Below are 14275 nucleotides of genomic sequence, written 5' to 3'. Positions count from 1 at the left end.
ATTTAGAAAATAAGCAGTGGAATACGGGAATAATTTATTTAGACTTAATATTGTTAACAGTGTACTATTCAGGATGAAAAGATTTGGAATGTGATCAGTAATGTTATTCAGCAGTCATAGCTAGTACAGATTAAGCAGGTTCTTTTGTCTTTAGGTAGCCCTTAACAAATGAAGAATTTGTTCACTGATGGTGGGATTTTTTACAAGTTTTTTATTTCCCATTAATTTAGTAATTTGAAAACTGCATAATGTAATCTAAAAAATGACTTTTCAAAGTTGCCTTTTCCAGTTTGGTGGAGTAACATCAGTAATGAGTAAAAGTTGGCAGATGGTGCTTTTTTCTGCATCTACTTGTGAATAAGTTCAAGAAAAATCTGCAAGTTTCAGTTTATACATATGGGGTCATTTTTACAGTACATGTTCATTGGTGGGTTTAATAGCAGACATCTGTTGTGAAAACTGCTACTCTTTCACAAAGGTGCCTACTGGATAAAGCTGTCCATTCATAAGAAAAAAAATGCAAAATACATTGTTTTGAGAATATTATATTCTTAGGATTTTTCCTTTGAGAAATTTCTGTATTTTCTAACTTTGGTCATGATCTTGAAACTTAAGAATATTGTTTGTATTGGTCATGCTAAAATTTGACTAACCTCTACATGTTTGGAAAAGTATAATTCTATTTATATGGTAGAGCTTCTTCAGAGGTTGGCAGCTAATTTTTTTCAGATTATTTCATTCATCCATACATGCACATGGCTTTACAGATAGGTATAATATACCCTAATTGTAGATAATCAAGTATACTTTCTCTCTCTTTTTCTTTTTTTTAAGATATTACCCCAAAACTGCTATGCATGAGTACCAAGGGCAGGTAATGTAGTGCAGCCTGTATTCTTTGCTGCAACAAGTACAGTGTGGAGGAAAATGTTAAACATGTGAAATGAGAAGTGGCCATTTCAGCAAAGAGGGACAGCAGGTGCAGAGAAATGTGAGAGAGCTGATTAAGTAAGTTAGAGGCAACTCAAAGTGGCATTAATTGTAAAGACCTAGAGAAAAAAAAGGTGAAAGGAGTATAATCTTGCTGGGGATTCTAAATTATGTCTGCTAGAAAGCAGAAAAGCATTAAGATACGTAGATTCTTCATTGATATAGAATAGACAAGGAACAGCTGCCTGCTATTCTTGTATTGCAGGAAAAGGAAGGACCCTTTAAAATTATGAGACACAATGAAAAATATTTTTTGCATGAAAAATGCAGTTGTACAGAATGTTTTGGATGCTAAGGAATCTTTTACAAGTTCAGAGTTCATCAGAAGCTAGGACACAAGTTGGTCTGTGTCCAGCCTTTGACCACAGGGATTCCTAAACTGCTCATTGACAAGAAACCAGGACAGAATAACCAAAAGTATCATGTAGTCCCTTAAGCTCCCATTCTTTGCCAGTGAAGAGGGTTAGTGGACTAAAAGGTCTTTCAGCGTGACTCAAATCAATCCCATTAGCCTCTAGGTGAAACTGAACTTTACAGATTTCTGCTGCTCCCCTGTACCTCCTTCATATACTTATGAAGAAGTTTGACATGAGCACAACTTTGTTGATTGTGACCAAGACCTGCTTTTATCAGATAACTTAGCGTTTGCTTGCTTTTCAGTACTTAAAAGTGTCCTTCAGGAATTATTATTGACTGATGGCCATTTCATTACGATGAAAGCTTGGCAGGAGTTGAAATTTCTGATGTGTGGCTTATCTTAGAACTAGAAAAGCACAGAACAGAATTCAGAACATCTCTTTTACCTCCCTGCATTCAGACAGAGCTGAGTTAATACTAACCTTATTTGCTCTTTCCTCTATCCCATTGGGAGTTTTCAGAGTATATTCAATTGTTTTACAGTACAGAAGCTTTTAATGAAAATTCAGTCTAAATAATTAAAATAGTTAAGACTGACTTTTTTCTTGTTTGTCATTAGGCATGGGAGATGTTTGGTCACAGTTTCTGACTACCTTCAAAGTCTTCTTGAGTAGACCAAGCAGACACAACTTTTCCTCCTAGCTGTTTTTTTAACTTCTAATGATTTTATAAATGTTGCAATGAATTTTGCAGTGACATACTAACTCTTCCAGCTATAAACTGAAGAAGTGTTAAAATAAGCTTTTATCTAGCATCTAAGGGGGAAAATTTATTTCTTCTGTTGTTTGTTGATATGTTTTATTCTAGTTCCATTCTACTGAGTATTTTTATTATTTCAGTTTGATGAACTGATGAGTACTGTGATAATGGAGATAATGTTAAAGAGATTTAATAAAGCTACTTTAAAAACAAACTATTTAGAAATGCATAGGTTTTGATAATTTTCCCATCTCACTCCCCATGCCTAGCTATTCTCCTTCTTTCCACCTATTCTGTTTTTGACTATTTTTTTCCCCATAATAAAGAATTATGTATTCTTGTCTGGCTATAGCTCAGTTTTATTAGAACAGATTTAAAACTAAAACAACTGAAAACTTTTCACATATCATAAACCATGTAATTAGGCAGCAGAAACTGGTTAAAAAGTGAATATTGAAAGGTCTTTCTAGGTTCAAGCATTTTGGCATGACTAGTTGTATCATTACGAGTTCTTTCACAATTTTTGATCAAGAATGCTGTTTCTTATCTTAATTACTAGAAGTTTATAACCTTCAAGGTTCCCCTTCTTTCTCTAGAAGCTTTTAGAAACTCTGTTAACTCTGTTAACTCTGAAGTTAAAACTTCAGAAGACTAGCTGAATTTTCTTAAATAAAGGTAAAAGTAAACTGAACTACTTTAAAAAGGGAAAAGTGGATGTAAATTACAGAAGGAAATGATATTTTGAAACAAGTGACCATTGATTCTATGAGTGCTGATTCTGAAATGAGTGGCAGAAGACTCTTGTGAGTCATAGCAGAGAAGAGCTTTTATGTTCTATTTGTACTTGCAGATAAACTACTATTCAGAAATGTCTGAATTTATTCATTCTACTTCCATTGTCAACAATCAGGCAAGATTTGCAAGGACATATACACAGGAAGGAAACTGATACTGTGAAACTCTTGAAACAATAAAAAGATGTTTGAGTCATGAATCAGAGTCTACCAGAAGAGAGAACTCATCTCATATGGTCTTGAAGTTTAACTTTGCTGGTATAGGAAAGCTGTACAAACTTTCTACCTTCTATTGCTTTGAGGTTAAGATTGAAAGTGAACCAAGTGATCAAGACAGTAAAAATGGTATCAAAATATTTTGATTTAACAATTTAAAAAAGTACATGAGGAGGTCTGCCATAGTTAGTTACCTTTAAATGCTTTGCCACATTTTGCATCTCTTCAGTAGGATGTTGTATGATGATTTTAGATGTGTACAGGAATTTGTCTATATGTGACAAAATAAAGGTAAGGTAGCTTCAGTATGTGGGAGAAATAATAGAAAAGTAAATAAAATGGAGAGTAAAACAGGAATAAAAATATTTTAAAAAAATTCACGCACAGCCTTCTAATTATTAATACAAACGTTCTCCGTTGTATCTGCAGGTGATTGAGGATTGGACTGCAGATGTGATACAAAAAAGACTTACAAACGAGTATGCAATATTGAAGAGAACTGAATATGCCCAGCTATAAAGCTATTTATTTTTAGATTATTGTTCTTATCTAGAAAGGTGTTTGGGTTTTGTCTTGCAGCGGTCGCAGTAGTGCCACAGTAGAAAGTGAAGATGCTCGTTCCCATGGCCATCAGATTTTCCATTTCACTTTTGTAGGCCTAGCTTTATCTCTGGTAGCAATGCAGACAACTTTAGAAGAGGTGGGCTGCCAGCAATCTTGAGTGTTTCATCTAGATCATCTAGTTCTTCTGTGAGCAGAGTTGGGAGAGAGAGAGCAATCAAATCACGTTTCTGCTTTCCCTTTCGGAGCTCTTACTTTTTCACAGAGACATCATGATTGATTTCACTTGGAGAATGGAATGATAGGTATTGCAAGCATTATACACAAATTTATAATCCTTTTTCAGAGTTGCATTTTACTGATATGTGGATATTTTGACATACTTAATTTTAATTACAGTTGATGGCTCTTAGATATTTCTAAGATCCCCTCTTAGTCTTCTCTTCTCCAGGCTGAACAGACCCAGGTTACTCAGTCTTTCCTTGGAAGGGAGATGCTCCAGGCCCCCACCATTTTTATAACCCTCCACTAGACTCTCTCCAGAAGTTCCCTGTCTTTCTTGAACTGGGGAGACCAGAACTGGACAGAGTACTCCAGATGTGGCCTCACCAGGACAGAGTACAGGGGGAGGATCAGCTCCTTCAACTTTCTGGCTGCACTCATTTTATTGTACCCTGTTTTTTAAAATTTTTCTTCTCCCTCTTCTACTTTTATGGTGGATTTGTTTGCTTGTTTATTGTCACAGAACAAAACACAGTAGGGAGGTAATTATCTTTCAGAAGTACTATATAGATTTTAATGTTGATCACATTGTGCAGTAACAAAAAGATGTCAAATCAAATTTTAAATTCTTTAGTATTCCTTCACTGGTGATGGCTGCCAAGTGATGTAACCCTACTGATATGTCATGCCTAGGGTCTTGTTTTGGCATTTTTAGACTTCTTTCAGACATTTCTGAAAGCTTAATTAGTTTCTGATGACAAAGCAGTTTGGAAGCTGTTTAATTTCCTTATTAGTAGATTGTTTCAGACATTCTCCAATCTATGGCTTTAGCATTATATTAATAACACATTTTCTCTGTGATTGGATGCAGGCAGAGTCTGTGTGAGTTTTATGAGTTGTTTTGATAGAGTGAAACGTGTTCTCTGTTCTTGAGGTTTTGAGAACCAGACAAGGCTGAGGCACTCTGCTGCAGGCATGGGGCCATATCAGGATCTCCACCTAGAGCATTTTGAATTCAGACATAGCCAGAAGGAAAACCCAATGTCTGTGGTGCTCCAGTTAGGTCACATTTTAAATGTACCGTGTGTTGATGCCATTTGTGCTGAATTTCACTAACTGTAGAAACTTCAAGACCGTTGCAACTAGTTGTTACAGTTCAGTTGTCTTAATTTTATTTTGAATGCCTTGTAAAGAAACTTCAAGCCAGCTTTTGAGTTTGTAACCTTTAAATATATACTTCTGCTTTGTGCTATGACTTTTTGTTACTAGCTTATAATTTCCTCCTATTTGGATGAAAACTATTTGTAGGTACAATCAACTGTGATGTTATATGATATATTTCTGTATGGTGGTTGTACAAACTAAGCTGTTAAAACATCAACCACTTTCAGTATGTATGTCAAAATATCCTTTGAAAGAAATGTGCTATTTGTTGTATATAAAAGAAGAGGAAAGATAAGCATCAAAAATAGCATATTTTAAAGAGAATATCTGTTTCGTCCTGTTTGTTGGTTTTCATCAGTGTCCACTGTGTATTTAATAGAAACTTAACTACTAATAAATTCATTATTTTCATATTGTTTGCAAATATTTTGGTTTTCGTTTTTACCTTTGTAGGTGGAAGAAATTGTTGATATTGGAGCATTTGCCCCAGAAGATATTCATGTTCCCAAAATCTATGTTGATCGCCTGATACAGGGAGAGAAGTTCGAAAAGAGAATTGAAGTAAGTACCCCATCTTATTGGTCACATCTCAGTGTCGGTTATATTTTAGAATTTACAGGATTCTTACTCTAGCCATTAAGTGTTAGCAGTGAAAACTTGCCAGGTTTTGCTAAGTAGTGGGACTAAGGTAGTTACTTAAGTACTTAGTAGGTAGACAAAGTACTGAGAATTTATCTTTGTGTTTTATGCCTCAGACTCTCTTATTCAATCCCTAAATTAGCTAGAACAACTTTCTGTGGTCACTTTATTGCAGTTGAAAAACTGATGCTGAAAAATCCTTCTTCATTCTTCTTCCTTCCCCCAGATAAGCTCCTGTAGACAAAAGGGAAATACTTGTACTGAGAGCTGACTTTGACAACAATGTAACTTTTTTCCTACTGGGAAGCTTTTTGCAGGGACAGGTGGAACCAGTTGCAGCCCCTTCTGTGCCTTTTTAATGGTTTTCATTACATTGTGGAGATTCTAGAGCCTGTGACTCAGACACAGTGACATTTGTGGTCTGAATAAATTACGGCAATACTTAATAAAAATTGAGGCAATGATATTAAAACTGCAAACTGACATGGAAATCATCGTGTACTGTTCTTTTTTGTTTCCATGGCTGTATCTCACTCAAGCTGAAGTACATAAGCTGCTTGATTTTCTTTGCCTAGTCTGGATAAGGGGACAGACACTTCTGTAGTCACCTGCCCCCTTTCCTGTATTCTTACCAAAAAATGAAGTGAGAAGGAAAAATGCTACTGTAAACTGAACAACAAAGTTGTAACAGAGATTAATTTTGTTAATGCTTTTATTCATACTTTTCGATGATAAAAAAATTATATATGAAGGCTGGTCCAAAAGTATTGCCTCCTATTTTGTTATGTTTGCCCATGGAGACAGATGTTGGTGGTATGGCAGTAGAGGTTGAACCTTCCCAACAATATTCCATTACATGTTGTTGCTGTGTGACACATGGCAGCTGAGGAGCAATCTGAAAAAATGGTGTCTGACATAGAAGTGTGTATGAAGCAAAGGTGTGTGATTGAATTCCTCCATGTGGAAAAAATGGTGCCCAATGACATTCATCAACACTTGCTGAACACTGATGGAGACCAAACAGTGGATGTGAGCACAGTGAGGTGGTGGGTCACCTCCTCTACTGCAGGTTGTATGAGTGCAGCATGCAGGCTCTTGTTAATGGCTGATAAAAGTGCATAGCGAATGGTGGTGAATATGTTGAAGAACAGTGATTTGTAGCTGAGAATTTGCTATGTCATATAGTGTTATTGAGCTCTTTGTGGTTGTTAGAGTTTCCACGGAAATAAATAGGAAACATTACTTTTGGAGGAATCTACATATGTTGGAAATGTCTGTCCATATGAAAGCATTGATTATGATACGTGGTAATGGGGAGAAGAGGAATGAAGAGAACCAAGTCTGTCATAATTCATACTGGCTTTAAATAGCTGTTCATGCCTAATTGGGCTCAGACGTGGTCCCTCTTGTCATATCTTTGTCATGCTTTCTATCCAACGTTCTGTTTGCTACAGAGAAATCTTCTGTGATTGTTCTTAATTTTTCCGTAATGCAGAAGTGAAGCAATTCTAGGAAAAATATTTTGGACATAAAAAAAGTATGTTACTAGGAAGTGTAGGAGAGATGATAATGACTGTTCCTGATTGCAGAAGAGGAAGCAGACTTCTAACATCGGAGAAAAAGAAACTGCAAAATTTCTTTTGTGTTGCTTAAAAGGAATAGAGGATAATTTTGCCAGATCTGTTTTTTATGTCTTGGAGAAATGTGAGGACATAGTGGGTACAACACAGGATGTTGTCTAGAGAAGCATCACACACTTGGGAGAAATGCATGGAGAAAACCATTTATGTAAACAAAAATTCACAGAAAAGACCTTACAAACTTCTTGAATACTGCGGTATTTTTTTTTAATATATGTGATTTAGAGAGCATCAGTTTAATGCCAGAAAGTCTCTGGAAAAAATACCAGACAGATTTATGCAAGATTATGTAGACTTATTTTGAAAACGCAGTTGCCTAACTCCTTTTAATTTTACATAACTGACATTCATTGATATTGTGCATATAAGTAGAATATCACCACTGAATTCAATGATTGCAGAAGGAGAGCAGTATTTGAATTTTAGGCTGACATTTAAAAAATCTATTTGAATATCTCTGGAGTAATAATACCCAAACTTGCTAGTATTTGCACTAATGCTTGTTGCCTTCTTTCTCTCTTTTTCTTCTTAACCAGTTATGTCTATATATCTATCCCACACTTTCTCAGACTTGACAATGTAAACCAATCAAATTTAGCCCCAGTGATAGCCATAGCGCAATCTTGATTATTCCACTGGCTTATGTGAGGTTGAACTGCTAGAATAAAAGGTCATCCTTTCTAAAACATGGATAAATAACGTTATTCTTAGATGAAGTATCTCAGTGCAATCACAAATAAGGCTTTTGCATCCTGAGAAATGAGAGTCTGGATGCTAATCTCTGATTATGATTGCCTCCTGTTTTGCAGCGCTTATCAATCCGAAAGCCTGAAGACTCAAAAGCCAAACAAAAACCAGGAGACAATGTGAGAGAGAGGATCATCAGACGGGCTGCTTTAGAGTTTGAGGATGGCATGTATGGTATCCTTCAGATGTGCTGTAGGTTAAAGTGAGGACTTGTTAGACTAGTAGCTGCAGCTGTTTATGTTTAATGAAAGTTAATTACCATGCTCATTGTTTGTCTTTAATAGAGCCTGGGACTCTCTCTTCTCAATAACATCTGATTGAAACAGATGGGATATTAAAGAATTGCATATCTGTAGTCCCTGTTCAGGCATGTATAGAGAGTTTATTAGTGGTTGAATGTTTCATAAGAATTTCTTTAAAAAGTTAAGTGCAATAGAAATGTAGCTTACTTGAACTGTTTTGATCTATTTTTAGCATGCTAAATGTTTGACAGAATGCAGTTAGACAGTCCAAATGGGAAAGTTATTCAAGCACAAGTGTGAGGCATCCAACTAAAAGTGTGAGTGTGAAGACAGCAGTTCTTATCATAGTACAGTGATAACTTTTTAAATTTGTTTGCACTGTGTGTTCCTATTTGAGCCTTGACCAATTTTCTTCAGCTAATCTGGGTATTGGAATCCCGCTGTTGGCCAGTAACTTCATCAGTCCAGACATAACTGTTCACCTACAGAGTGAAAATGGAGTCCTAGGTTTGGTAAGAATATACCGCGGTCACTTAACAGCAATGTACTTACCATGCTGTACTGCTAGGTTTTATTCCTCCCTGTCACCTGTAAGCTGATTATAATTACAGTAGAAATCATATTCAAGCTTATTCATGCTTACATTAAGCATAAAACTCTCCTTGTGCAAGGAAGTCTTTGTGGAAATGCTCATTTCAGCGTTATAGTGCTACTTAAAGTATGTTCCTCAATACTTGTTTTACAGGAAGGAGTCAGAACCTGGAGACCAAGTCTTGGGCTTGGTTTACTTGTAAACCACAACCATGCCTTTTAAGATAGCTTATGCAGATAATTTGGGGGAAAAAAAATAAATTGAATAACATTTTCACTGTAGTAAAGCTTTATTATATTACACTTGCATATCTTTTTTTTTTTCTGAGAAATGTGTGACGCTTTAGTCAGGAAAAAGAAGCAAAAGAAACCACCACTGCTCTCTGGTTATTTAGTAATTCTAACAGCCTCTGAGCAATGTCTATGAGTCTTAATATGTTATCGATGTAAATTTTGTCTTGTATCATCAAGAACTGTGTTGTGCTAAAGAGAAAAAAAATGTGTGAATGCATGTTTGTGCTGATCTGTTTTCAATAATAAGCATGTGAAATAATAAAGCAGTAACAAATTGTACATCAAGTGTGTCATTGTATAAATAGATTATTAAATAATATGTCTGTGTTATTTTCAGGGTCCTTATCCACTTGAAAGTGAAGTTGATCCAGACCTGATTAATGCAGGTAAAATCTTTTAAATAAACTTCATTCTAGGAAGTGACTCTTCTTTGTTGACATAAAAACTTTATTTTGATTTGGTACTTAAGCTCCTGGTTTGTTTATGTATAAATATTAATGTATTTCACTTCTTTTAGTCTTTTAAGTGAAGATTGGCTTTGATCAATAGGGGGATTAAATATTCCAGTTAGAGAGCTGACACTTTTGTTCACTGTAGTAACTACTGAGTGGAGCTCTTTTCCAGACCAAGTGGTAAAGAGTACAGTTTTCCTTTTCAGAAGTGGGATTGTTTAGTGGAGCTTTTACGTGAATATACATTTTTCTTTTCCTGCTACTTTTCATGTCATGTCTTCTAGAAAACCGTTTTCAGTGATTTATTTGTGGGACATGTTTTTAAAGGTTCTTTATGTAGTAGCTTGGCTTTCTTCTGCCTAGTGAGTTGTGTAGATGATACCCAGTTGTATGTTTGGAGAGGCAGCTGTAGCATGCTTGCCAGGTGCCTGTTGTGTGATGGGGCTGGGCAGATGGCTGCTTTCCCCATTCTGAGAAGAGGATACATGTCCCAGGTGCTATGGTGAAAGCAGGGGTGGGGAGGTCTGCGAAGGAGCAGCTCTGTCTGGAAGAACTTTCCCTTCATTGTACACCACCTGCTATGGCTCCCCCGCATTTCTCCAGCTGAATTTCTCACTACTTCCTGCTGTTTTGGGGTATTACAGAAGCAGCCATTAATCTGGTTATGGCTTACTGCATCTGAGTGTTGTCTGATTTCTGTTTCCTTAATGGAAAGTTGTGCTAGTATGTGTTCTGTTTCCATGTAAAATTAGACCTGTATATTGCATTGTGATAAGCTGAAGTAGCAGCTGAGGAAGACTGTGTGGAAGAAATGGACTTGGGGGTGTTGGCTGATGCTCAGCTGAACATGAGACAGCAGTGTGCCCAGGTGGCCAAGAAGGCCAGTGGAATCCTGGCTTGTATCAGAAATAGTGTTGCCAGCAGGAGCAGGGAAGTGATCATCCCTCTGTACTTAGCCCTGGTGAGTCTGCACCTTGAGTACCGTGTTCAGGTTTGGGCCCCTCACTACAAGGAAGACACTGAGGCCCTAAAGCGTGTTCAGAGAAGGGCAGCGAAGCTGATGAGGGGTGTGGAGCACAGGCCTTATGATGAGTGACTGAGGGAGCTGGGGTTATTTAGTCTGGAGAAGAGGATGCTCAAGGGAGACCTTATCACTCTGTAGAACTACCTGAAGGGAGGTTGTGATGAGGTGAGGATCAGCCTCTTCTCCCATGTGATAGTCTAGTCTAGTGATAGGACTAGAGGGAGTGGCCTTGAGCTGCGCCAGGGGAGATTCAGGTTGGACATTAGGAAATACTTCTTCTCCAGAAGAGCAGTCAGGCACTGGATTGGGCTGCCCAGGGAGGTGGTAGAGTCACCCTCCCTGCAAGTGCTCAAGAAACGCTAATATGTTGTACCAAGGGACATGGTTTAGTGTGGAAGTATTGATAGATGGATGGTTGTTGTAAATGATTTTGGAGGTCTTTTCCAACCTTGGTGATTCTATGAAGTAGGCCTTGCCTGTTCTTATATGTGACGCTTTGTAAGTTCTTAGTGTTCTAATGTTATAAAATATAAACCTATACCTGGCAAGCTTAGGCTTATTTCTTTAATAACTCCCTGCCCTCCCACCCCCATGTATATATGTATACGTATATAGGAAGTCCCTTTCTATCTCTGTTAGCTAGTACAATTAAACTCTTAATAGCCAGATGAGATAAATCACTGACATCAAACAAGGTTTTAATTTAGTATCATAGTGCAGTCCAGCAATTGTTCACCGACTTGAAACGTTTGCTACCTGGCTTAACTAATTGATACCATTATCATATTACTGTGTTATTTCCCTTTTCAGTATTATGTTTTAAATAAGGAGTTATTTAAGGCCATCTTCAGATTTGAAAGAAGAAATTATTCAGGAATTGTGTCCAGTGTTTCAGCAGTTGGTAGCTCACGGTTGAGATACATTGTATAAAGGAAAATGTCAGGCACAGGAGAGCTTAGTTAATGACTGAACTGAGTTTGAGAGTTCAAAAAATATTAAAGGTGTCATTGGAAGGAAAAAAATGCTAAGAGCAAAAATAGTTATCATAGAAGGTAAAACAATGTGCACCTTCATTAGAGCTTAATGATAAGTTCTAGTGTTGGTACATTTGTAATGAACAAACTAACAAAGTGACCAAGAACTTGATAAAGACTGAAAAAAATGTGCTTTTATATGGATGTCAAGATGATCTTCACTTATTGTTTGGATGTCAAGATGGTCTTGACTTATTGTTTGACTGATAAATACTTTTGAGGCAAGAATCTTGTAGCTAATGTAAGATACTAGAATGTGACGTGGAAGTCAGATTAGTCTAGTATTGGTAATTCAATGTTAAGCACCTTAACATCTTACTCTGAAGCTGCAAGAGACAGGACGCAAGATTACATGAATCATCTCAGTCACCAAAATATTAGTGACATAATTGCTGAAATATGCAGAAGCTGTTAAGTCTCACTGACACTCAGTTGGATTAAAACTGCTCTGGATGCTTTTCAGCCAAATTTATAAAACCATTTGAAAAAAATAGAAACTAAATGGCAAAGGAATAGGACTTCTGTTCACATTCATAGCCTAGCCTGTAATGGTTTGGTATCAGCCCTCAAAGTCCATGTTTTCAAAATAAACTTGAGTTTGGGCTCTTGTGAATTTTATCTGCAAATAGAATTGCATTTTTCTGAAATACATGTTTTGTTGTGTGTTCCATTCCTTGCATGTCTCAATTAAAGGTAGGTTATGTTCACTGTAATTTCAAGGTAGGCTTTTGCCTTACAGCAGAATTACTTACAGGCACAGACTTTGAGAGCATTTTCAAGAACTGGTAATACGGTGTTCTTGTTAAACTACTATTTGGCCTTCAGTCTGTGTCTCTTTCTTCTGAGCACTGCCCTAGGTTGCCTATTTATTCTGGGTTTCTTGCTCCATGTTACAGCTTACAGACTGCGTCATCTCTCCCACTCACTGCGAGCCTGATAGAAGTGGACAGTTCAGGCATTCTCAGTACTGGTCTGAGTGAATTCTTTGCTTGCTGAATTCTTTGTAATTTGAGTGCAAGACTACTTGTACGACCTTAATTCTATAATATTTTGTCTATCAAGTTTGATTTCCTCACAATATCTTCGTGGTATAATAAACACAAAGTCAATTTAGTAAATTACAACAGATAACTTAGTTGTTGGTTTTAATTTTCCTTTTTTTTTTTTACTTCACTTTTCCCAGCCTCTTTGTTTCCTTATTGTCTTCTTTTTCTCTGTTTTCTGAAAGATGTTTAATGATGTCTTATGTCTGTTCCCTGCTGTTGTTACTTTATCTTCTCAATGTCATTGTGTGCTAAGGTCTGTTTTATTCTCTAAATCTTCTCATGCTTGGTTGATAATTCTACCCACGTCTGTGTTTCTCATGACTTTCCACAGGCACTCTATACTCATGGTTTATTTCTCAGACTGATTCAAAGCACTAGCAGGAGAGGAAAGAGGGCTCTGGACTGAATCAAAGTAAAACATTTCCATGTTAGGTCCATTGCTTGACTTAAGAACTGTACAGCACAGAGAAGCCCTTTTTCATCTGCACTTAAAGAAAGCAAAATCGGTCTTGGATCTGCCATTTATTTTTCTGTATTCTAAATCATTATCACTGTAGATTGTGTTGAATTTGATCTGCTCATTCTTCCTTGCAGTCTTGCTATCTCCTGAAGATATTCTTTCTCTGTTTCAGAAGAGAGTTACCTTAGTGCAGAAAGCTGAAGCCAATAGAAATTTCTTAACCTCTGGGGTCAGTGTTATCTTGTGTGGGACTGCTCGTGGTCATACAGGAGGCAGTCACAAACTGCTTCCCAGTTCATTAAGGTTGACTTGGTTTACGTGTGATTTCATAATGAAATCAGAAATTCAAAATTTCAGATTCAAAATTTGAATTCAAATTTAATTTGATGGAGCAATGGAACAGGCTGCCCAGAGAGGTTGTGGAGTCTCCTTCTCTGGAGATGTTCAAGACCCACCTGGACACCTACCTGTGCAACCTGGTCTAGGGAGGAGCCTGCTTTGCAGGGGGGTTGAACTAGACGATCTCTAGGGGATCCCTTCCAGCCCCTACAATTCTGTGATTCTGCGATAATAGTAATTGCGTCCATAGTTGTACACAATCCAAAGAAATTTGATATACAAAAAACCCTTTTTCTTCATTAATAGTTTTGGCTTATTTTGTCAGAGACAAAATATATACAGACTGTAACATTTCTTTTACAGGTAAAGAGACAGTCACTGTTCTTCCTGGTTCTTCTTATTTCTCTAGTGATGAATCATTTGCAATGATAAGAGGGTATGTAACAAGACAAACTGATTTTCTGAATCACAAATAGAATAAACTCAATGGTTGAAATCATTAGTAATTTTTCAAAATGTGGTTAACATTTAACAGCTTTCAAAATGATCAGGGACTTAATGAGTGATGGTTTACAGAATATTAGGTCTAGCAATTGGGAATTGAAAAACATTGTAACCAACAAATACCAGAGTGATGTTTGTGTCTCCCACCACCTGGCCATGTGTAAACATACTTATAACTAGGTTTTAACAATTACTTTTTG

At 36.8% G+C, this 14275-nt stretch overlaps 1 protein-coding gene across 2 annotated transcripts in view; it reads left to right on the top strand.

The window, feature by feature from the left end:
* The window catches only part of OXCT1 (3-oxoacid CoA-transferase 1), a 96551-nt gene that overhangs the window by 45841 nt on the left and 36435 nt on the right, over positions 1 to 14275 (top strand). For both annotated transcript variants that reach the window (XM_021379497.1, XM_021379496.1), the window contains exons 8-12: positions 5517 to 5624; positions 8152 to 8263; positions 8749 to 8843; positions 9554 to 9602; positions 13935 to 14007. In XM_021379497.1, coding sequence (XP_021235172.1) covers positions 5517 to 5624; positions 8152 to 8263; positions 8749 to 8843; positions 9554 to 9602; positions 13935 to 14007 — 437 coding nt within the window. The remainder of the gene's footprint in view (positions 1 to 5516; positions 5625 to 8151; positions 8264 to 8748; positions 8844 to 9553; positions 9603 to 13934; positions 14008 to 14275) is intronic.

Source organism: Numida meleagris, chromosome Z, assembly GCF_002078875.1.
Source record: "Numida meleagris isolate 19003 breed g44 Domestic line chromosome Z, NumMel1.0, whole genome shotgun sequence".
NCBI lineage: Eukaryota > Metazoa > Chordata > Aves > Galliformes > Numididae > Numida > Numida meleagris.
This window is presented reverse-complemented; position numbering and strand designations above follow the sequence as displayed.